General features: G+C 35.4%; 4 protein-coding genes across 4 annotated transcripts in view; 2 read left to right on the top strand and 2 right to left on the bottom strand.

Annotated features, from left to right (window-relative positions):
• Positions 1-1,567: 1,567 nt before the first annotated feature.
• On the top strand, positions 1,568-2,912 carry LOC123720618 (ubiquitin-conjugating enzyme E2 J1-like). The gene has a single exon (XM_045677309.1). The coding sequence runs from the start codon at positions 1,762-1,764 to the stop codon at positions 2,512-2,514; it is 753 nt and encodes a 250-aa protein (XP_045533265.1). The 5' UTR covers positions 1,568-1,761; the 3' UTR covers positions 2,515-2,912.
• A 149-nt stretch (positions 2,913-3,061) lies between these two features.
• On the bottom strand, positions 3,062-6,128 carry LOC123720546 (eukaryotic initiation factor 4A-III). Its single transcript, XM_045677205.1, has 6 exons — positions 5,959-6,128; positions 5,700-5,883; positions 5,275-5,610; positions 4,981-5,203; positions 4,604-4,858; positions 3,062-3,402 (listed from the first exon to the last, which is right to left on the bottom strand). Exons 2-6 carry the CDS (start codon positions 5,845-5,847, stop codon positions 3,150-3,152), a joined length of 1,215 nt encoding a protein of 404 aa, XP_045533161.1. The 5' UTR covers positions 5,848-5,883; positions 5,959-6,128; the 3' UTR covers positions 3,062-3,149.
• Positions 6,129-6,369: 241 nt separating this feature from the next.
• LOC123720116 (protein hairless) lies at positions 6,370-12,063 on the top strand. Its single transcript, XM_045676612.1, has 3 exons — positions 6,370-6,988; positions 8,485-9,849; positions 10,105-12,063. Exons 1-3 carry the CDS (start codon positions 6,823-6,825, stop codon positions 10,131-10,133), a joined length of 1,560 nt encoding a protein of 519 aa, XP_045532568.1. The 5' UTR covers positions 6,370-6,822; the 3' UTR covers positions 10,134-12,063.
• A 3,363-nt stretch (positions 12,064-15,426) lies between these two features.
• LOC123720334 (metastasis-associated protein MTA3) overlaps positions 15,427-24,292 on the bottom strand; it is a 43,707-nt gene continuing 34,841 nt past the window's right edge. Inside the window, exons 9-17 of the mRNA XM_045676894.1 lie at positions 23,832-23,950; positions 22,340-22,440; positions 21,328-21,447; positions 20,068-20,284; positions 19,023-19,229; positions 18,050-18,178; positions 16,398-16,546; positions 16,153-16,259; positions 15,427-15,843 (exon numbers count right to left, since the gene is read on the bottom strand). Of these exons, the coding sequence (XP_045532850.1) occupies positions 15,657-15,843; positions 16,153-16,259; positions 16,398-16,546; positions 18,050-18,178; positions 19,023-19,229; positions 20,068-20,284; positions 21,328-21,447; positions 22,340-22,440; positions 23,832-23,950 (1,336 nt within the window). The 3' untranslated portion in view covers positions 15,427-15,656. The remainder of the gene's footprint in view (positions 15,844-16,152; positions 16,260-16,397; positions 16,547-18,049; positions 18,179-19,022; positions 19,230-20,067; positions 20,285-21,327; positions 21,448-22,339; positions 22,441-23,831; positions 23,951-24,292) is intronic.

Raw genomic sequence — 24,292 nt, 5'->3', positions numbered from 1 at the left:
ACTCTTTTACTCTCGTAATCGTTTTAACTTCGTTTTGTTTATTGAAGTGAAACTTCTTTAGAATCGTTGTGATTTCAAACCGGATGCAACGAAAAAACGACAGGTAAGAGACACAAATACAAAAATGTGTAGGATGAAGCCAGGGGAAAGAATGAGACAGAAATATACATACAATTTGTATATTATCGGTCTCTCCTCTTTGTGCCATACTTCGTAGCGTCCCCACTCCCGTCTTCTAAGCATAGTCGCCTGTAATTTGTGAGCCAGAGCGAGAGAGCAGATGTCAGTGTGTATGTATATTGCACACTGTTTAATACGTGCTTGTATTTGAGCATTTAACGTGTGTAGTGCATGTGAAAACTACGTGAGCTTACTGTACACTGTATGCGGCTGCGTATTACAGCGTTTTAGTAAGATAGCGTGGTGTGTTATTATTTAACTGTTTGTGAGTATTTTTTTCTAATAGGCAATTATCAGGCTTCTGTACTAATAGACAATTAAAGAAACACATAAAAAAACCTTAGATTCCTTGACTATTGAGAGCGATTGGAAGTGAAACTTATTTATCGGCGTTGGAAAAAAATTACCGTCTCATTTTTGAGTTACGCGTCACATATTTCCGTTACGTACTATCTTTTTCGTGTCCCTACCACGGTTGATTCATTAATAACAAAAATATATAATAACGATAACAACGATAGTAATAATTGTATTACAATTAATGAAATTCTGTAATAATCTTAGTAGTGATAAGGTAAAATGAGATAATTGTATTATTTGTATTCATGTCTATGATAATGAAAGCCTTTTGTTAAACTTTATCTAATTTAACTTTATTTAACCAATGTATATAAAGTTGCATATATTGGATCATTTTTCGAAAAATAAGGTCATAAAGACGTTTCACTTCTTACGTGTGTACACTAGTACACGCACACATTCTTTTTTTTTTTTAAATATATATTGCGATGTGGTTCTTCAAGTAAAAAATTTAAATAACTATTAGAAGTTCGATGTTTGAGCCTAATTTGGTATATATTTCTACGTTTTTTTAAATACCTTATGTTTAAAAATTTAGTATTTTCTTACAGACAGTCTAACATATAATAAAGTGGAAGTCTCATTTCACATTTTGAAATCAGCTCTCAATATGTCTCTTAATAACAAAATATTTTCAGCTTTTGCAATATACACAATAATTTGTCTTTATGAAATTTGTCGTTAATAATATACTGTAAGCTGTTGTAGTAAATAATATACTGTTTTGACGCATCACGCAATGTATCAAGATTTTCTATTCGCCTCGTAGAACTTCTTGTTCTTTTTTGATTGGGTAATAATTTTAATTATTATTCCTAAGTATGTTGCCATAATAGAGAGAATAGGTTCATTTGATCCATATTAATTCTGTATTATTAATAACATATTAATTTACTTAAATTTTAATATATATATATATATATAATAATAATATTTGCCATAAATCTCTTTAATTTAAATAGTGCTTTATTGTATGACACGAAAAATAAGTTATCCAAAGTCTGTTTTTAGTACTGACAACCTAAGCTGTTTATTAAAAGTACACAGCTGTCAGGTGGTGACGGTGTTGATAAAATCATTATTTTGATAAAATCTGAAAATTTTATTTTGTGCATTGTAAACCCCGAGGGTAGTTTTTACTTTCTTTCAACCGACATTTTTTTGTGATTGCACTTTATTACAACTTATTTCATTACCATTTATAAGAAAGAAGCTATTAAAATGTCTGACATCAGTGATAAGTACAACATAAAGTGTCCAAGTGTTAAAAGATTAATGAGAGAAGCTATTGAGTTAGCAGAGGCGACAGAGGAATACTGTGCGCGACCTCTGGAAGATAATCTTTTTGAATGGCACTTCACAGTAAGAGGCCCTCCTGGCACCGATTTTGAAGGTGGAATTTACCATGGCCGCATCTTATTACCTAAAGAGTATCCCATGCATCCGCCGCATATAATACTCTTAACACCTAATGGAAGATTCGAAGTTAATAAGAAAATATGTTTGTCTATCTCAGGATATCACCCAGAGACGTGGCAACCATCTTGGTCAATCAGGACTGCTCTATTGGCCTTGATTGCTTTTATGCCTTCTCCTGCCGAAGGTACTATTGGTGCCCTTGACTACTCACCTGCAGAGCGTAAAACTCTTGCAAAAAAATCCGCCAGCTGGGCATGTGCTAAATGTGGTGAAATTGCACCATTGTTATCCTCTAATGCAGCTGAGCCAATAACAGAAGAAGAGAAATCAGTATTAAATCAAATTGCATTTAAAGGGGAGGAGGAACAAACACCAAAACCGCCTGAGCCTGAACCCACATATGAACCAGAGCCTCCAATTTTAGAATCTGTTGACTCCAGCACCACATTTTTGGATCAAATTTTGGAGATAATTGTAGCTCTCCTTGTAGGTGCTATTGCAATATTTATTTACCGGCGATGGAATTCATATGCAGCTATCGATACTGATTTATAATTATTCTGCAATAATAACTTATTAGGTTAGGCCTAGTATTATTTTAATGAATTGCTAATTAAGATGTTTAAGACCATGTAAAATTACCTGAGCTACTTTTAAATCCTAATTTCATGCTAGTGGACAACACAGGATTGCCTAGTAATATTTTTACTTAATTAACCAAAAATTTTAAGTGTGATATATTAAAATTTATAAATTTACATTACTATATTTAATGATTATGAAAACTAAAGTGTATGTTTTAAAAGGTAATAAAAAGCTGCCTAGAAATATGTGAGAAGCTATAAGTACAATAATTTTTTTCTTCATAACTATTATAATATACTATTGTTATAAATGCACTTAAGTATAAATTAATTATGACCATTAAAACTTTAATTGTAACTTAGATTTGTGAGACATTAGTTTTACATCACTTTATATTGTGATATTTGTAACATTAGTGTAATATACATTTTATTAAAATATAATTTGTCTCAATTATCAGGCTGTTTCATTATAATAAATAGTAGTTATATTTGCAATATTAAATAATACTAAAATAATTTATTAAGAATTATATTAGAAACATACAGTAAGGTATAACCTAAATTACATTTATTTGTATTTAGAATGAATAATTAAAAAGTAGATTAGAATAAATCTGCCACATTCATAGGCATCTCATCAATTTGGGTTGAGTAGTATTGTTCAATATCTCTTAAAATCCTGATATCATCAGATTTTACAAAGTTGATTGCAACACCTTTACGTCCAAAACGTCCTGATCTGCCAATTCTGTGAATGTACAATTCACGGTTGTTTGGCAAGTCATAGTTAATGACCAATGAGACTTGTTGAACATCTATTCCTCTAGCCCAGACATCTGTTGTAATGAGAACCCGGCTGTAATAATACAAAATTTTAAGCATAAAATACTGTACACATAGTCAGGCGATAAATACTGTTACAATTTGAAAATTAACAAAATATTACATTTGAATTTAAAATCTGTCATTTTTATATCATTGTTCATTGGATTTTCTCATCTTCGCGCCAATAGATTGCATATCGCGCCAATATTACGCGATATTTAAATGGAGTGTGGTGATAAAGAGAACTGAATTGCGGAGATTGCATACAAGGTAGGTATGGAGCCAAATGCAATTTTTAAAACTGCATGTGCTTGGTATGAGTAAAAGGTTTGTATACGGGGCTATTAATAGGTACAATGAGACCACCTCTGTTTGTGACAGGAACACCTAGAACCCTTTAGATTACTTAGGACTTGTAGCTGATAAGATAGGTACTAGTAATTTCTTAACTGATATTTAAAAAAAGAATAGGGTGGTACAACCGACAGCGGTACGCAAAGGGAGGTCACAGAAAATTTTTGTTACAATTGTTTGAATTTTTGAACATTTTTTTACAATTGAGCAACATTTTAACAAACAATATGGCCATATTTATGCTCAAAGCTCTTCGGAAGCTTTGTAATTAGTTGACAGAGTGCAACATGGAAACTATCCGACTTCAGTGATGGTTTGGTGGGGTATTAGCTTTGAAGGAGTGACAGAGCCATACTTTTATGAAAAGGGTATCAAAACATCTGCACAATTGTATATAGATACCATTCATGAGAAGGTAGTGAAGCCCCGTAACACCATGCTCAATTACCAAGAATGGTCCTTCCAACAAGATTCGAGGCCGAGTTATAAAGCTCGGTATATGCAGTCTTAGTTGGAAAGCTGAAGACTGGCCATCGTGTACTCCCGATCTTAAGCAGCTGCATTATGATTTATGGTCAGTTTTAGAGAGTATGGCTTGCTCTCAACACCATGATAATTTTGAGCCCCTAACACAATCCGTATGATTGGCAAGGAAATTTTTTCCCATGGAACAAGCACATGCTTCTATAGATATCAGGCCTAAATGTATTGCAGCCAATGGAGACCACTCTGAATAAGCCTTTTATATTTATGTATTAAACTAATACACTGTAAAAGTAATGTTATTTCCAATAGAAAACATTTTTTTTTACTTTGTTACAGTATTCAGTCTCACCCCAAGCAACAAGTATAAAAACCTATGTCAATACTAAAATTACCTTTGCCCTGATCTAAATTCCTTCATAATGTTGTCTCTTTCCTTCTGAGGCATATCTCCATGCATTGAACTAACTGTAAAGTTAGCCTCTTGCATTTTTTGTGTCAACCAATCCACCTTCCTCTTGGTATTACAAAATATAACTGCCTGTGTAATAGTTAATGTGTCATATAAATCACACAATGTGTCAAACTTCCATTCTTCACGTTCTACAGCTACAAAGAATTGTTTTATTCCTTCGAGTGTGAGTTCATCACTGTAAAATCAATAAATATTTACTTATTACGAATAATCATAGTGAATAGTATTTGCTTCATTTTAAGGATTATTATCAACATAAATGCATTTATCTATAGAGACCTTTACATAATTACATACCGTTTTACCAAAATCCTGATAGGATCTGTCATAAACTTGGAAGTCATTTCAAGAATTTCATGGGGTAATGTAGCAGATATTAATACAACTTGAGTTGCTGGAGGCAGATAACGGTAGACATCATAAATCTGCTCTTTAAATCCTTTGTTTAACATTTCATCAGCTTCATCAAGAACAAGCATCTTAATGGAACGTGTTCGAAGTACACGCCTTCTTATCATATCTGAAAATAAATTTCAGGGTAAGTATTCTCACATTTTTAAACCTATATAAATTATATACAAAGTGGCTTACCAAAGACTCTTCCTGGGGTTCCAGAGACTACGTGCTGTCCATAATCCAACTTCCTAATATCTTCACCCAAATTGGTTCCACCTATACAAGCATGGCATTGTACATTCATATAATCTCCTAGAGCTAATATAACTTTTTGAATTTGGGTAGCCAACTCTCTTGTAGGTGAAAGGATCAATACTTGAGTCTCACGTAATGTGGTGTCCAACGATTGAAGTATTGAGATAGAAAATGTTGCTGTCTTGCCTGTACCGGACTGTGCTTGGGCGATAACATCTCGGCCTTTAACTATAGGCAGAATACTTCTTTGTTGAATTGCAGATGGCTTTTCAAATCCTGAAAAGTGACAAAAAATAAATACCTTGCTTATGATTATCTTGATTTCGACAATGCCAAAATAATAATTAGAAAAAAAGTATTTTTACCATATGTATAGATTCCTCGTAACAATTCATCTCTCAAGTTCATAGAATCGAAGGTTGGAATAACTTCCACATCTTCACTTGTGTCGAATTCAACATTTGAGAGATCTTCTGTAATCTTCCTGCTAAATGATACCTCTGACGATGCCATCGTTGCAATGATTGCTACCCCGATAAGTTATTCTTCCTGTAAATGTAACTTTCTAAATAGTAGAATTCCAACAGCGTCATAAAAATACAAGTAATTACAATCCCGACGTACCTATTACTCCTTTACAGATAAACAAGTCTGAGAAATGTTTAATCTTGGATATTTAACTTTTACCCTTTTAATGAGATTAAACCAATAACTAGCTGAAAAGAAACAATTTTTATGAATTTATTTTACCTTTGGAAATTAGACCACACTATTCCACAAAACGTTCGTATTATTTTTGCCACAGACAATATTAATTCCATAGAATATACAACGGCTATGAACAGTAAACATGGCCACAGAAAGGTAGTACTTACAAGCTTAAGATATATTACAAAATATTTAATAAAACGATATAGTCGTTATTTTGTATTTTAATTAATACTTTTTGAATTATTTTATGTTGCGGATTAAAATAAAAAGAAATCTTGTAGACTTTAGCGTATGTTTCTGAACGAAATTATCAACGCAATCACAAATTTTCGAGTTTATTATGCCCAAATTGAACGATTTTATACGGATTTTGAACGAATCAAAATGGATGCTGGGTGTGAATGAACTATGTGCTGAAAAACGAACAGCTTTTTATCAAGTTCTGTCGAAACCCTGATAATAATCAGGATTCCGGCATTGTGATTTTGTGGAGCAGCTAATTAGGGAGTGATAAAATATTGTGTGTGCTGCTGTTATAAAGATAGTAGCAAAAGTTTTTGAATTCTGTAGTCACCGTGTCGGTAATGTGTTTACGAGAGTGTCGGCCGAGTTTCCGCAGGTGGCCCTAATAGGATGAGGACTCGTATAGAAACGTTGAAAGTTGATGTGAATCAACGAGTGTTATGTATTGCGCTGCCATTAGTTCTTGGAACGACATGGCGAGAATTTTAGGACTAAGCAATAGCTCGAGTTTTGAATGAAGCGAGTAGAAATGAAATGCATATACAGGAAGGAACGAACACAACTCTGACAACATGTACCAAAATGACAGAAGAATTAGACAGAAGACATGGTGTAAATGGTAGCAAAGGTCTTAATGACGATCCACCCGCACAGAATGCAACGCCCGCGGCGACGGGTGGCAGACTTAAGTTCTTCAAAGGTTAGTAGCTCATATGTTCACAATTGTACAAAGAATTTCTTTAAGCAGTATGACCAAAGTTGTTTTTCAATAGGGAAGGGCTTTCAGATTAACATATTTAATGTTATTAAGAATGGAAAAGAAAGTCATTCATGCTCTGATAACTAAGCTACATTTGACTGAACAGTTGCCAATTGTCTCATACAACTTCTGTGCTATTATATTTTGTAAGGAGCTAGGAGCACCCTAGCGGAACAAACAATTCTTATCTGTAGTGGAAAAACACACTTATTGCTATTATAAATAGAGTTAAAGATCTTGTTGAGATAATTAATAAGTTTCTGTTATGTCTAATTAGCAAAAATATATCTTTAAAATTTTGTGCTATCTGGCTGGGTTTGCATTTTTTATTTGATTATTTTTATCTATCTCTTTTGTGGTGAATGATCCATGTTCCATTCTAAATATTGCTAAAAACTAGAAATAATTAAATTAATACAAACATTTGGTATATAAAAAATTGTTTCGACTTGGCTTTGTTTTTCATACCACCACAGTCTTAAATGTATTCATTATATTATTATTGACTTGGCACATTCTATCATAATATTTAATAAAGCAAATATTATGAGCTGGTGGTAGTTATCTTAATTCAACATTGAATATCTATAACTGTATAAAGTATAATTAAATATTTAATCATCAAGTGCATAGATTAAATAATTCTTGTTTGTAATATTTGAAGTATACAAAGCAACTTAAATGAACAGTTACTTTACTTACAAGCCAAACCAATAATTTGTTTGTATAAGTAATTACTTTAAAACTAAATAGCCTATGGCTTAAGTAATATTATATACCAAAGAGAAAAAAATACAAGTTAAGATATTTTTTGAGTTAAGGTTGGTTGTAAATAGAAAAGAAAATGTTATTATTATTAGAAGTATTTTCATTTCTAAATTATATTTTAGTGTAACATAATAGTAAGCTCCTTGCACTTATAAATTATTTAATATTAAATGGTTTTGTGTACTCTTAACATTTATCTAATAGGAATTGCTTTAAATTTACATGACTAAATTAATTATTATGAGATTACATAACAACTGTCAAGCTGTTAACCAAAGTACTATTAAAATAAGTGTCATTTCATTTAGTATTCTTAATTTTATCTCGTTAAACATCATTGTGTAAAGTGTATGATGAAGTTTTTATTTTGTAGCAACAATCGCATTTTACGAAGCATTTAATAATCATAAACAAATATTGTCCCATTTTAATGTAAGCCTATGGTTGTCATATGATGACTGTGATATGATTTTGATCTTTTAATATCATTTCATGATAATAATTAAACAGTTGACCTCAAACTTCATATTTCATATCTGATGGGCAGTGTGTATATATTTATATACCTGCTTGTTTTGAGAATAATTTATCAATTTATATATATATATATCTTATTGTAAAATGTTATCTGAGAATATTAATATCTCATGTAAATTTGTACATTTCAGATGGAAAATTCATTCTGGAGCTGGTCCGCGGCGGGGAGCGGGCAGGCTGGGTGTCGGTGCCGCGGAAGACATTCTGGCCTCCGGCTGGTGCGCCCGGTACGCCGCCTCCGCCTCATGCCGCTGCGCCTTGCGCCACTCTTTCGCTGTCTGACGACAACTCGTCGTTGCATTCGTCGCCCTGCGCCTCACACCGAGATCACGCCTTCAAGCAGCCTGCCCCGCGCCGCAACCTCTCCAAAGAGTTAGCCATGTATTACTGCCGGCCCTCCACCCTATCCGCCGCTCTCGTTCGCGCCGCCTCGCGCCTAAAGCGCCGTCGCCCTCATGATCCCGCCCACCACGACGCTTCGCCCGACGAGGCTAAACGGAACGGCGAAGTCGCCGACGAAAAGACCTGCAGAGGGGAGGACGTCGTCGACGCCCCGATCGAAACGAAAACACACGACAACGATCGGTGGACGGATTCAGATCGAGAGAAATATTATCATATGAAACTCAAGAAACCGTATCAGTATCATAAATTAAGGGTTTACAAAAAGAGGAAGCCGACCGCTAAAAGAAAGGAGCTATCGCAAATCGTAGACAAGCTCCGGGAGAAAGTCGCGGCGTTTCCGGTCCTCGTGAATGCGAAATTGGCGAACTGTCGCCAAGAGCATGTGATAGTGTCGCCTCGGAAGCGAATTCTCAGGGAAATGGAAAGAGTTAGTCTCGAGGACCAGGCGACGAAGAGGAGGGCCAAGACCGTGCCGACGCTGAGTACGGCGTCGTACCCGCCGTCGCCGGGGCCCAGCCACACGCCGCACCGTGCGCCGGAGCCGACGCGCGCGCAGAACGGCACGCTGCCAAAGAAGGAGACGGTGTCCAAAAACGTGAGCAGTTACAGCATACACTCCTTGCTGAGCATGCCGGAAGAGACCGGCACGCGGCGGTCGCCGGAGGCGAAGAGGTCTCCGCACTCGTATCCGCCGTCTTTAAAGACGGAGTCTCCGTCGAGCGTGACCTCCCCGGACCTCAGTCCCAGTCCCGACGGGTATCGGTACCGATATGGGCTATCATTGGATTCGCCCGGACGCGGGGCAGCTCGGGATTCACCGACGCCGCCGACAGGGGCGGGGGTGGCGTATCGTGGGTACGCAGCACCCGGCTACGCGAGAGCGCCGCCGACGTACCGCGGTTCACCGGGGCGGGAGGACTGGCCTCCCTACGTGTACGGCTACGCCTACCCGCCCCTGTACCGGGCCCCCGCTGCGCCTGCGCCGCTGTGGATGCACTACGCGATGTCGCCCGGCGTCCCTCCAGGCACCTGGCCACCGCTCGCCCATCCCTTGCTCACGGATCACCTGCCTAAAGACGAACCCACTTCAGGTAAGTCACGTTTGTTACTAATATCATTATGTATTCAGTTTTAATTTCATATATATGTTTGTCTATTGACCACTGACAATAGAGTTGTTTGCGTCTGTTTACTGATTAGATTGTATCAGAAACTACATTTTAGTGTTACACAGAGCGAATTTCTAATTGTGCAAGGGCCACTGGAGCCATTCAAATTCGCGACCTCTAACGTTGCCGGCAACAATGTATTGCAATCCTCCAATAATATGAAGAATTGAATTTCAGATTTGCCATTGAACCTGTCGAAACACTGAGTAACTCGCTGACAATGGAACAGTTAAATCAATGTGCTCGATACGGTGTCACGGCTATATTACGTCGTTAATTCATTCCGCGCAGAGACAATGACTTTCCCACGAATTTCCTTAAAACATTCCATTCATTGTCTCCATTGGATTGGCTTCTGTTTGAGTCCAAAAATCACATCCCACCTAATGGATCGCTTATTAAATATGAAACTGAATAAAATATTTTTGTATAGATTCCGATTTTCGGGTTAATGTATATACCTACCCGGTGATGTATTTACAAAGTGTATATTATACCGGAAATTAACTATTTTATTATAGAGTGTTTGTATGCAGATGTGTGTATTTTCATACGAATTATTTGTACGATTTGAAATATTTTAATATTGGCTATTGAAGTAAGGTAAGGCGATACAAATGAACTAATCCTTGTCGATTGTTAACGAACAGTGCCTTGACAAATTGATATGTAAACCTATTTATGAATGAACTATTGCAAATCTAATATAAATGCAATATTTGTATCACGCGAAATTATATTTTTCGGTCATTGCAGAATAAATTCCATATTGAATAACTCGGGATCTCATTATATAATTTAGAAAATAAAACGAGATAAAGACTACAGTTTTGGGATCAAATTTGGATGTGTGTCTGTGTAACATATAAATTAAAATACGTGTACATATAGCTTATGAATGGTGTATTGTTGAGCGGGAGTATATAGGAGTTATATAGAAATCGACCGCTACGTAATCGGTTAGAATTATACCCAGGAATAATAATTTTTCTAATTGTACAGTATTTTTGTATCGAGTATTTTAAGAATCTACCGCGATCGCAACGCCTTGAGATTAAATCCTAGAGATAGTTTTCTGCAATTTATTATTGGGTTATTGTATTATAAGCACAGTTGAAGGATTAAACGACTGACTTTGATGTAATATTAATGGAATTGTATAATATAGTTGTGTATGGCCTACTACGCTCTTGAACATGTCCGGCAACAACGTTGTAGCGTAAGGTGTGAAATCCTGCTCAATATAACTCAGTACATTTAGGTATTTATCAGCTGTTTGGAGTTAACTGTGTTTCTATTTCTACCTCTGCATTGGAACGCTTTCATTGCGGAGTTTTGCTCAAAAGATGCAGTCTGTTATAGATAAGTTATGCAAATAGCAATCGTTATGCAAATGATAATTCTTGTTGTAAATGTTAATGATTTTTTTTAAATTAGAATCTCGATTGATTTATTACGATTATCAATAGATTATATCTTTTGGATCAGCTTGAGGCAACATAACTGTATCTATCAGGTACCAATGCGTAATTTGATTAACAGTTAAATATACTGTTAATTAAGGCATATTTTTATTGATTACCAAATCCTAACATTTTCGACAAGAACGTAACAGTTGTGAGGCAATGAGATATTTATTGAAACAATTTCAACGTATCATGTAATTCATGCGAAATATGATTTGTAGTTGTTTAAATAAATGTGAAATTGTGACTGAATAAAATTCCGTTTATCGCGGTGCAAAGTTTTGGGACATTTTTAGTATGTACACAAAATGTTTCATAGCTATATAAAAAAACAATATTAATTTATAAAGTCTTTATGGAATAATTTATATCAGACTCTATCTTATTTAACTGATTGTTAAGTACAATGTTTATTAAACTCATCAAAGTTGTTAATAGTGCCATCAACATACAGACTATGTATACGTATAAGTGTTATATAGAAACACAGTTTTCTCTCGCAGCATATGTGAAATTTATTTTTCTACTCTGTAACTCATGACCTATGTGATATCGCAAAATGTGACGAAGCAGGTGTCTTAAATCCATTTAAAACATATTTATCACGCGGAATAGTTATCCCCTATTATAAGATGTAGTTATGTACTCGAATAAATATAACTTTTTAAAACGTGTTTTTATTTCGACCTTAACTGAGTACAGACAGATGTGAGGCGGACAGCGAAAGATGGGTAATACGGGAGTCGGTTTTCGCATTAATTAAGCGTGTGGATGCTGGACCTTATGCCATTAGAGGTTGATAAAATGTGAGACTAGATATACACATTCGAGTTAATATGACGCGTATAAGATTTTTCATTATAAAATTTTCAAACGATTAGAACTTTGTCAAACTTATGATAACGTTACAGTGTTTTTGCACTATCAGCAGAGAATGGAAGTGTTTGTGCTGAAGGTGCTGTTCTTGATCTACTAATCTGCCCGAAGGTCCCAGTGGTCGAAAAGTCTAATATTTTCAGCGGTTGTATTGACGTTAGAGCGTTCAGGGTATGACGTCATTGCAGTGACTGTAGCCGTAGTTTGTAGGTGTTGCTACATCATAATTTTAGAAGAAAAAGTTGTTGTATGTTACCTTACTCAACACGTGTTTTTGTCAAATTAATAAACGCAACGTTCTACTTTAGCACTAACTATTTTGGGAAGTAATAATAATAATAAATCATTTTTTATTTCGATTTAAAATTTTGTTAGTATTTACTAATAGCCTAAGTGTTAGTTGTAATATGTTACACTTATCATGATGCGTATACCAGTGCTTACTTGTGACTCGGAATCCTGGGCCCTTAGCAAGAAGGACGAGCTTGCTCTCCTTACATTCGAGCGAAAGATTCTACGAAACATTTTTGAGTGTTTTATGTATTCGCTTCAACAAAGAACACTATAACAGCCATAACGACACAAACATCGTCCAATTCATAAAACGAAACAGGCTCAAGTGGTTGAGACATGCGTACCGAATGGTGGACAACACCAAGGTCCTTACTGAACTCACAACCTGGTGGTAAGAGAAAATCTGGCCCAAGGCTGCGTTGGTGGAATGGAGTTATCAAGTACCTCGACACAATACACGTTCGAAGTGGACGCACCACTACGAAGAAATCGTATTTTTATAATATTAGTGTAGCTCTCATTGATCGTAGCTAGTTTACTTGGTAACCTACCAGTAAGTATGATTTTACCTATGTCAAAAACGTATTGGATTTTTACTACCGAAGGTAAAGGCTAAGTGTCAATTCCTAAACTCGAATTCCCTAATTGACTAATAAACAAAATTAGAATACTATCGATCTGTTGTATCTTGAATAGTCTGTGCGGAAAAGAATGGCCGTGGAGGTTACGCGAACCAATATAATTCTAAATTGCATAATTTACTTTTCGCGCAGCATGTCTCTATATTAAGTACCTACTAGCAATGACTCGCGGTTTAACTCGCGTTGATACCGATCTCGTAGTAGGAAGTCTACTGAGTCGGACTATACTTATATTTTTGTTATCATAGGAGATTTATGTTACTTAGTTTTTTATTACTTTTTAGATTATTAGATATACACATTCATAATCTAATCAATATTCAGACTTTACAACGAATACATTTTTAAATCCTTAACACAGACAAATTTAAATTAATTAATTAAAAAATACTCTACAGGTATTGAAAATTCTTGATTTCTTGAAAGATAATGATATATTTTTTTAATCTGTCCAGGAATTATTAGCTTGATTATTATAAATTGTTAAAAATTGCAAAAGTTTCTTAGTAAGAACTTCAGTGTCTTAAAACTTCACAACTACACAACATTTGACGTAGCTTTGTTATGTGACGGCAAAATAATTTCAAGTTTTGGAGTTCCGACTCGAGAAAAACCAACATACAATTGCTCATGGGTAAAACATTATTTTTGTAGATATTTATACGTTCAATAATACTGTACAACATGATGACAGATTTTTTATGGATTTGGATTCAGCGATCCCTATTTTTTTGAAAATGTATTATGTCAGTTAATAAAGATTTTTTGAAATGTCCAGTCGTTTTTGTGTATAAAAACACAAATGTTTCCTCTTTATAATAGTAGTATAGATACCTAGTCTAGCCATAAGTTCTATTCTGTTCTATAAATGAAAATGCATATTCGTAATGGCCGCCTTAGGCAAAATACAGGCCTTTAATCTGTTTAGCCACAAATCCAAGGGAAACTTCGTCACTGGTTGCTCCAAAGCTTTTTATGAGACTCAATATCACCGTGTCGTTTAGAGCAGGCCTTGTCCTCGAAAACTGACTATAATTTGAAGTAAGAAAATGAGGGACCAGATGCACCGTGCAGAATCCTGCCGGAAAGTCCACGGAATATTTTTAAAAAGTGTATTGCGGAGAGGTTTCACAAAATGATTCAAGACTATCTTGATACACTTTGATTGAATTTTTTACTACTTTTTCACAAAAATGTAGTTCTGTGAAAAAGATTAACCGATAAAATTTTCGACAAATTCTGGCTTTAAACAGCATTAACCTCGTCTGTAGTTCTACCAGCACGCGGTCTTTTCTGGTCTTCGTGAGACGAATTGTTGTTGTATGTGTTGATATTACGATATACGAATATACGGCTAATACCAAGCGTTTGAAATGTCTCTCTTTAATAACCCATTCCATATTATAATTTGATAATGAACACGAAAATATATGTGAAATGGCGCAAAATCGAAAGAAGTTTTTAAAGTAATATATGTGTTCCAAATTCAAAATAATTAAATTTTAAAAAAGGTATGTTTTTATGTAAGAGTATTTATGGCCAGACTTGTTATATACTGTACTTAATGCTGTCCGTGAGTCTAAGTTTCGCAATTTTGGCTTTAAAACCGTCCGAAATACTATGTTTTATCCTATGATCAATGATATAACAAAAATAATCGGTATTTGTACAGATGAGAGAAAGTGTTGAAATAATATTTGTTTTTTTAAGAGCTTACTGAGCAATGAGCATCACACTTGTCTATACGACATTTCACACAGCAAAATTATTCATCAGTTTAAAATTCGTATTTAATGGTTGATAATGGTTGGACCATGGGTTGGTAATCCAGAGGATAAACATTGTTCCGTTTTTGAAGCCAGAAATATCAAATAATGTCTAGGTATTTGACAAAAATTATAATGTAATTAGTATTTTTAGTTAGTCGAAAGTTTAAAGATGTGTAATTCGTTAATAAGACAGGTTAGAGTAATCTTGAAAGCGCGACAGTATTTAATACGGCTTTGATGAAACTGCCCTAAATGATTTAAATACTCACCTGTATATTGTTGAAAGTTATCGATTATGTTTTTAAATACCATTTCTGTATTAGCTAACAGACATTAAGCGAACTCGATCGGTAAAAAACCAACACACAGCGACACGTTTAACATGATTAAGGGGTGGAAGTATCACTTATTTTACAATCAATAATACTCAGGGATGACAAATAAAAAGACAAATACGATTTGTGCTTTATTTATGAAAAAAATTGTAAATTATCCTACAATGAATCTCCGAATGAAATAGACTTACATATCGTTTATGTATCAAATACATCGCTCGTCGCCAGATCAAACCACATAAGAACAATAAAATATCTACAGAATCGTCGGGGCGGTCTGTATGTACACGGTCAGCCGAGGAGCGCCTCCATGGTGTAGGGGCGCGGGGGCGGAGGCCGGGGCTGCTGTCAGTCCAGGATCACCAGCTGCAGGGGCGCCCCCGCCCCCGCGGGCCCCACGGCCCCCGCCGCCCCCACGGGCCCGACGGCCCCCGCCGCCCCCTTGAGCGACGCCGCTGCCCCGGCCCGCATCGCCCGCCAGGGGGCGCGGGCCCCGCGACGTAGCTCGCCACAGCTCAGCGAGCGCCGCAGGCTCCTGTTTCAACGATGCGGTTAAAATAGGCTTCAACAGATTTATGGACTATTAACTTTCTGGAATAATATTTAATTAGTAATGTCCATGTATTAGGCGGTGTCAAAACTTTGAGGCTACACACTCATTTATTATTACCAACAGCAACATATTTATAATAACAATTTTGTTTTTTAAAAGCTCAATTGAAATAGTCGTAAATATTAAACCTGTGCTAAACATAATTATTACAAGCACATCGTAGATTTTTCATGCATCTGAAATCAAAGTCGGCAACGAGGTAAACATTTGTAAAAGTGAAAGAATATTTACTTGACAGTTTCAGTGGCTCTGTAGTAGAGGTCGTCCGGCGCGTCCATCCACGAGATCACGTGACGCCGTCCGCCGCGACCCGACAGACTCGTCGGCTTACCGTTCACCTGCGGATCAACACAGATTATTATATTTTAAATACATTTGTTTGTTCTAGAATCGTCGAGAATAGAGTAGATCTTTTTGTCCATGTCGTATTTATTGGTAGACGAATTAGCTAATAATCTAAAAGACGAGCAACGTACATGTGCGAAAACGTGCGCGGGCAGCGGTTGTCCGGTGGCCTGCGCGCGCGCACACATGGCCGCGTACTGCTCGCGCGACGGCCGTTGCATCGGCGCAGGGTGCTTGTTGGGCCGTTTGGCTGGCGGACCCGCCACTGCACTGGCGCCTCCTGGAACACCCGTGCTTATGAAAATCCTGACCATCACCACACTTACACACCTAATACAGTTATTTTCTAATTTTGATCTGACTTAAGCGAAGTCCACCATTTGTTACGTGTGAGGTGTTGTTGGATTTTTTTTTAGTATGGTAATCTATATAAGCTTACTGAATTGCGTAAGCGCATTGATCCCAGAATGAGACCATCCTTTTGATTTATTTATTAAGAAGATTTACAGTACAATACAGAAATAGATATATATATATATAACAATGTGGGCCAATTAAAAATCTTCACATATAGTTTTTTAAATTACCAGGAAAACATGCCAATTATTTTGGTTGTAGAACAAAAAAGAAAAAAAATGAGTTAGTTGACAATGGATCATTCATCATGATCGAAATAATTTTGTGTCAAAGCTCTCCTTGCTGTCACGACACTCGTGGCGAACATATCAATGTCAATTGTCAACTCATTAAATATGTTCGCTGCTCTAACCATAAAGTTCCTCCCTCTATAATTTGTATTCACTACGTATCTTTTAACTTAAGGAACATTGAAAAGTTTCTTTAAAATCAATTCAGTCATCTTTTGATTTGGATTTAGACAGCAACGCATTGAAAGAATTCAATAAAAAAAATTGTTTTTACAAATATGTAAAATGTATTTATTATTCTAAATTATATTTTGCAACGTGTATGAGTTTGTTTAGTTGTCAATTAAAAATAATAATTTTGGTGGCGTATTTTATCGTTACCGATGTAAGATTGAGTTGGAAAGTTATGACAATACATCTCATATTTAGTTTTTAGAGTAATAAACCGACTTATAAAGTTCTAGGCTTAGGTCGTGTAATTCACATTGTCCCTAGGAAAGCTAAAACAAGTCAAGGTGGGTCTATGACCAACACAAACAGATGTCAACTTATATATACAATAACCCCGTTAAAAGTTAAAGTTTTTTTAAACACAATTCTTTCATTGTACATACAAAGTTATAATTTAGTTCATTAAAATATTCTTCCCCCAATAGATTACACTTAGACTAGGTATATATTTATATCTAAAATATATTATTTACCTGTTGCTACTCCAAGGTTAGCGAGCACAAAAAATTATAAAATAAATATATTGCGTCGTCAATTATGTAAATTATTATAATATTTAGAGATAATTTATTTTAAAAAAAATTATAATAATTTACCTAATTGATATTGATACCGACACTCTTAATGCCAGAGGGCAAATGCGCTGCCGGCCTTTTAAGAATTAATACGCATAATTCTTAAAGGACCATAAATCGATATATTGTATGGAGAAAATTTCCACATGTGTTACCATGTTGAATATCTGATATTATATTTTCCAAAAATATATTGAGTTTCACTGAGCTTAAGTCTATATAACGCTAGGTAATACGAAAACGCAAAAAGGTTGATTAATATAGCTGATTTTGCGTTACTCCTATGCTATAAATATTAATATGAAGATGATAATTAAATCGTATACTAACTGTCGAGTCCGTTGATGTCGTCATAGGCGCGCCTCTTGAGCGGCTGCGGGAGCGGGAGCGTGGGCGTATCTCCGCGTCTGGCCTCTATCTCAGCACGGGACAGTACTCGCTCGTACATCAGGCTGCCATCTAGTGAAAACATTGTTATATGAGTTGAAAATATTTATTATTTTTCTTAAATAAATTAACTCCATAATATATATTAATATAACGTTACATATATAGTATTAAGCTTAAACTCTCATTAGCCTAGGCTCGTACAGAGAGTATTAACATGCCTCTGTACCGTATATAAATAGTTGCCCGGCGCGTGGGTCTGTAAATTAAACGTCAAACTTCAACTTAGATCGGTTTTCCTTGTTGACAATCTGTCAGAAAATGCGCATTTATTCCACAGTCCTTATAAAGCTTAGGGAGCGTTCAAGTATTACGTCACGCAAGGAGATTCTTTTCGTGACCAACCCCAGTGACTCTTTATACTTAAAACTTTAATGGTAAGTTGTGGTGTAAAGTACTGGAAAGTGAAAAATAATATTAACAATTACGCGTAATTCAATCCCCGCCCCGCATCGTAACGTTTTACAAGAGGATCCCCCCCCCGCCCCTCCCAAAATTCGTTACGTAATACTTGAACGCCCCCTTAAACGGTAATAAACAACAGACGTAGGTTCCATTTCTGGTATTTGTTTCGGGTCTGTAGACTGAAATAAATATGTATACCGGCTGGGTTACACAACTTATTATAATAAGTTAATATATAATTATTATTGATATTTACATGAAATTTGCAGAATTAAAATAACGCGAAAGCTTATGTATGTGTTAAAATAAGACTTATAACAAATTTTGCATAGTATAACATTTTACAATTGGATTCTACTTGTAGTACAAGCACTCTTGAGCAATGTCAAAGCTGTCAAAATTACAAAGAGAGTATAGCAATATCTAAAAAACAATTAAAGCGGAAAGCTACCTGGCGCCTTGGGCGGTTTCGGGAACGCCACATGTTCGGGCAAAGGCATCCGGTCCTTGGGTGTCAAGATGAGCCATTCCTGCGAACGGGGTGCTGCAGCCCCATGAGCGGTCGCTAGTCTCGTGGCCACTGCTCCCACGGGGCCACGCGACCGTATTTTGCCCGCTGCTCGCGTCTCTGCGCCGCCTGCGTTCATTGCCAACGTACCTGTGGAGTAAGATTAATTTAACATATTTGTACAAAAGATTTTCACGTAACTAAGATGTGATCCCACAGCGTGAATTCATTTGATTTTTTTATATATAAAGTTTATTATTATTATAGACTATTATTTAAGACACAAAATAGTTGGTTAATTATTGTGTATTTGGATGCGCCAAAGGTCCATATTATTAATGGAATTTGTATTATAAATAAAAAATAACTTTACTTAATTTCTCGATAAGTTTTATTAAGTTCAAAACGTTATATTTTTATTTATTTATTAACTTTCGTTGCAGAACAAAGGAGGTCAATTGGCAGCCTTTAATCACTCTCGAGCGATCTTTGCTATTTAATCTAAAAAAAATTTTTAAACCTAGTAAGGTCAGCAAGAAAGCAAGCAAAAATACATAACACACTAGTTATTTAGACAAAACAGGAACAAAAATCTAAACTAAAAAAAGGTTACATGAAGAAGAAAAAGTGCACACGAATTACGATAATTTTAGATCATTACAGTTAGTATATAACATTTCATATATAAAGTAGGATCTTTCTGGCAGTCTATTGATTGATACAAAAATTGAAATGAAAACTCCTTCAGCACGGCCACGCCCTAATTTAACTTGTTTGTATGGAATATTAAGGTTCTGTCCCGGCACGCACAGATGGACATTTATTGTTTCAAATATATATTCTATTGCCTATGCTCATCAGCGATAATGTAGGATTATAATGGTTAAATAATGTTTCAAGTCGGTCCAGTTTTTTTGGAGTCTATTCGATGTAGAAAAAATTAGCGTTTTTTGAATTCGTTAAAAAATCTTTTGTTAGAAGCACTTACACTCGTGTTTGACCTGATGCAGATTAATAGGCGAAAACGGTGAACGGGCAAAGTGCGTGGGGCGTCGCAACGCTCGAACCAGTCGCCTCGCGAGGCGCGTGAAGGGGGAGGCGCGGAGGTAGAACGCAGCCCGCGTCTTCATCACGGGCCGGGCGCCCTCGCATCCACCGTGGGCCGTCGCCACGTGGCGGACCAGGTGGGCTCGGAGTTTGAATTCCTGTTTGATAATATAAAAATTAAAAATATATCTCATCAATATGTATGTAATTGGGCTTTATTGAAAGTGAACAGAGGCCATTTCCGCTTACAATACAATAAATTCTAGGACTGGGACAATTCACATTATTCTTTATGCGCTTTACTTGTCTTCGTATATTTTTACTGTTTACAAATATTTTTAACTTAATTTTAATGATAATTATTGAGATATGATTATCATCATATAAATAATTTTGATAAGTATTAAAAAATCCACTTAAAATTTGAATTTGATTGACGTGATTAATCTTCTATATGTAGTGCAAACTAGAGTTCTTTGACGAGATATCGGTATTTAAAAACTTTTTTACACAGGCAAAAAATCGATACACATTTATAATGAATACGATCAATACTAATAGTGTTCGTCAATGTCGTTTCAAAAAAACAAAATATTTAAAAATATTAAATAAAAAATTGCTTCAAGTTCAAAAGCTAACATTTTCCTGAAAATAGTCACAAATAGTATTGTCTTTGGTTAACATAGCTTTTACACATTGAAAAAAAAAAACAATTTTTTAACCGGATTAAAGCTATTTGTATTATTATAAACTTATAATTAGTATTGTCTTTTATTAAAATAGCTTTAACACATTAAGGACCACGGTGTCCTCTATTACAATCCGCGAAAGTAGACACCGTGAGTCATTTTTGCTAAAACCCTTCATCTTTTAGTGGATACCAACTTCGGGGCAATAAATACAGATAAAACAACTTTCTCTGCAGCTGTGATACTTTTGACATTTAACACCTTTTGTCTTCAGTCACCGTGACCATGCACGCTGTAAAGCACGTGAAACGCCGGGAAAATTTTAAAATTCAAAAAGTGTTTTTCTTAACTTATAATTATTTACATAATTTAAAATTTATGTAAATAAAAAAATTAATTTAAAATTTTGTAAATAGTAATAAGTTTATAATAATACAAATAGTTTTAATCCGGTAAAAAAATTGTTTTCTAGTCACAAATGCCATATCCCAAATAGATGACTTCAATAGTACCTTAGCGCAGTTAAGCACAGTGCAGCGATGAGGGCGATGCGAGGCGGACAGGCCTCCCTCCTCGACGGCACGATTGGCGCGATTCGAATCCACTTCGCTCTCGCCGAATACACCTGCCGTCTGCAAATAATCAAATTTAATACTACGCTTTAAAAATCACAGTAGCAAACCAGATTCTTAACCATACGGTCGTGCGATCAAATCCCGGACTCATACCTTGAGAGGAAAATAACAATAAGTAATATAAAGTAGTAAGTCTCGACTCTCAGTTACCATAATAATATAGAAAATGTCCTTTTGAAAAGTCTATAAGCGGTCTTCATTTAACATCTTAATACACGCTTTTGCCACAGGAATGGTCAAAGCAAAAATTAAGTGATACAAATATTACAGATGTTTAATTTCATAAAAATGAAATGAAAAATAAATGTCAAATAAATAAATAAAAAAACAAAAGAATACATATTTATAGTGAAACTTCTTTTTCGGCGTTGGAAAAAATTTAACGTCAGATTTTTCCGTTGCATGTTTTCGTGTCCCTACCACGGTTGATTCGAAGAGATTCGAAGCCATTAATAACAAAAATATATAATAACGATAACAATGATAGTAATGAATCTATTACAGTTAATTAAATTCTGTAATAATCTTAGTAGAAATAAGGTAAAATGAAATAATTGTATTATGTCATCATGTCTATGATAATAAAAGCCTTTTGTTAAATTTTATCTCATTTAACTTTATTTAACCAATTTCTATAAAGTTGCATATAGTAGATAATTTTTCTAAAAATGAGATCATAAAGAAGTTTCACTTATGTATGTATACTAGTACACGCACACATTTTTTTTAAACCATTACGACATAATATGATAATATTATGATGCTAGTATTAAAAATAATTATTATTCTATATTCGTTTGAAAATCAACGAATATTATAAATGCTAACTTAAAACTAAAGCTCGCCTATAAATAATATGTTACATTTTCTATATTTAAGTTGAAATTACCTTGAGGCCTCCATATTTCTTCCAATATTGCCAGCAAATGCCGCACAACCGGTACTGCAAGTGTTGCGGACCCCACGAGTACCATTGGGACGAATTCGTTACTGAAAATAAAAGACATTGTTTAAATCAGTGTTTTTCCATAACACTGTCACACAGAGTCACCTTTCAAGCGATACATAACCATATGTATTCATCGTAAAATTGTAAACGTTTTTATATAATCCATTTCGGGATATTGTAAACTAAAAAAAACATACTGATATGTCGGTATAGGAACTTTCTAAGAAATTACAAATCTTTTATTTACAAATTGGATTCGCTTGCGCTCGCGTCTCAACTGTTGCAGACCATGACAAATAAGTAGGAGTCATGGATTATCTATACGTTTTTCTTCTCTCCATCTAACAACTCTCTATAGCACCATAAAAAACCACAGTCCCTTCGGTGTCGTTATATAGAGTTTACACTGTATGTGTCTCGCGTGTACAGGACTCAACTATTCAACATTACATTTTAAACCAGGAGTTTGACACAAAAACACATCATGACAGACGTGTCCCGCTACCTACCTAAAAACGAATTTGTATTAAAATGGTCACGGGACAAAGCGTGAGCTAACACCATTCCAATACAATTTCGTTTAGCATTAGTGGGTCACGCCTGCTGTAAACTGACTTTGGTTCAAGACCCAGTTCCTCTATCATGTGCGTACAATGAAGGTTCAGTATTATTATTAAAGAATATCTTGAGCAATAATAATATGCCTACGAAATCTGGTCTGGTATAAAATGAATATGGGTCTATTGTATTGTTACGAAGACGGGTAGACTGCAATGTTTCTAGATTTTTCCACTAGTTAGAGAACTTTTCAGCAGGCTGTAATATGATTTCTGACCGTTTCAGGAGAGGGTCAATCACATATTAGAAAATTGTAATTTCCATAATGTTACCCTAGTTTTCAGAAGCTGAAACATTTTTTCAGTCAGTTTCAGAACATGTGTGTAGTCGAGTGATGCTGTTTACAGGAGACCCGTTTTCAGGCCTAGGTATACCCCTTTGATGATGGAATATTCTAGACCAAACTTTCTAGGTGTGAGACAAGGACGAAATAATACAAGAGAGAGAGAGAGAAGATCAGAACTTTCTCGAAACTAGACTGAGAACGCCGTACGACAAGGACGGAGCAACGTGCGAAAGAGACAAAGAGTGCGGCCGTTCTAGAATTGTGCGATCGCTACTCAGTAGTAAGACCGCCTAGAGAGTTCTCGAATATTGTTTAGTGTGCGAATAAAGTGATTACAAGTGATAAAGTATGGTGTGAAGTGTGCACAAGTGAAGCAATTAGTGACTGTGTTTTTGTGTGTTATTAGTGCATCTATGCAATTAATTTGTGCCCATAAATTCCTCATTGATTTTACAAGAAATAAACACTTGAAGAAATCTACGGCATTCTCTATCCGATCCCCTAGCTCGTAACAGTATACATAGTTACCTTGGCAGGAAGCACAAACGGTGGGTGCGATGGCGGCAGTGCCGTTGGTCCCGCCATTGAGGACTGTCCCTTTGCCGTTGCCATTGTTGCTCGTTATGAGGGCTGGGTTCGGCTTGTTGCTGTAATTTTATGCGGTATGATTTAATTACTGCTTAAAATTGACAAATTATAATTATAAAAAGCGTCAAATAAAGTGGGTAGAATTCTTCCATAATATCAAATAGTTAATAATACAAAACAAGATAACTTTTTAATATTTTTAATTTCATAAGTAAGATTTCATTGGAGCTTTTTCTTTTTCTAGTATTTTCTGAACAATAATTTGCTATCCATCTAATACTTCACCAGGTGGTAAGACAAATATGTAGCTGGCTTATAAAGATAATTTCTGTTTAATTTCATAGTCAAAAGCAAAATTATTTTATTATTAGCAGACTTGACAGGTCGATGTACCAAGTAAT

The sequence above is a fragment of the Pieris brassicae genome, chromosome 2, assembly GCF_905147105.1.
Source record: "Pieris brassicae chromosome 2, ilPieBrab1.1, whole genome shotgun sequence".
Taxonomy (NCBI): domain Eukaryota; kingdom Metazoa; phylum Arthropoda; class Insecta; order Lepidoptera; family Pieridae; genus Pieris; species Pieris brassicae.
The sequence above is the reverse complement of the archived record's forward strand: the minus strand, read 5'-3'. Positions and strand labels throughout refer to the sequence as shown.

Bases quoted from the DNA above. Each gene is read 5' to 3' on its own strand.
- LOC123720618 (XM_045677309.1), top strand. From the start codon at position 1,762: ATGTCTGACATCAGTGATAAGTACAACATAAAGTGTCCAAGTGTTAAA.
- LOC123720546 (XM_045677205.1), bottom strand. From the start codon at position 5,847: ATGGCATCGTCAGAGGTATCATTTAGCAGGAAGATTACAGAAGATCTC. The intron at 5,611-5,699 runs GTAAAAATACTT...GTCACTTTTCAG, and splicing joins ACGAGGAATCTATACATATG to GATTTGAAAAGCCATCTGCA. The intron at 5,204-5,274 runs GTAAGCCACTTT...ATTTATTTTCAG, and splicing joins AACCCCAGGAAGAGTCTTTG to ATATGATAAGAAGGCGTGTA.
- LOC123720116 (XM_045676612.1), top strand. From the start codon at position 6,823: ATGCATATACAGGAAGGAACGAACACAACTCTGACAACATGTACCAAA. The intron at 6,989-8,484 runs GTTAGTAGCTCA...TGTACATTTCAG, and splicing joins CAGACTTAAGTTCTTCAAAG to ATGGAAAATTCATTCTGGAG. The intron at 9,850-10,104 runs GTAAGTCACGTT...ATTGAATTTCAG, and splicing joins TAAAGACGAACCCACTTCAG to ATTTGCCATTGAACCTGTCG.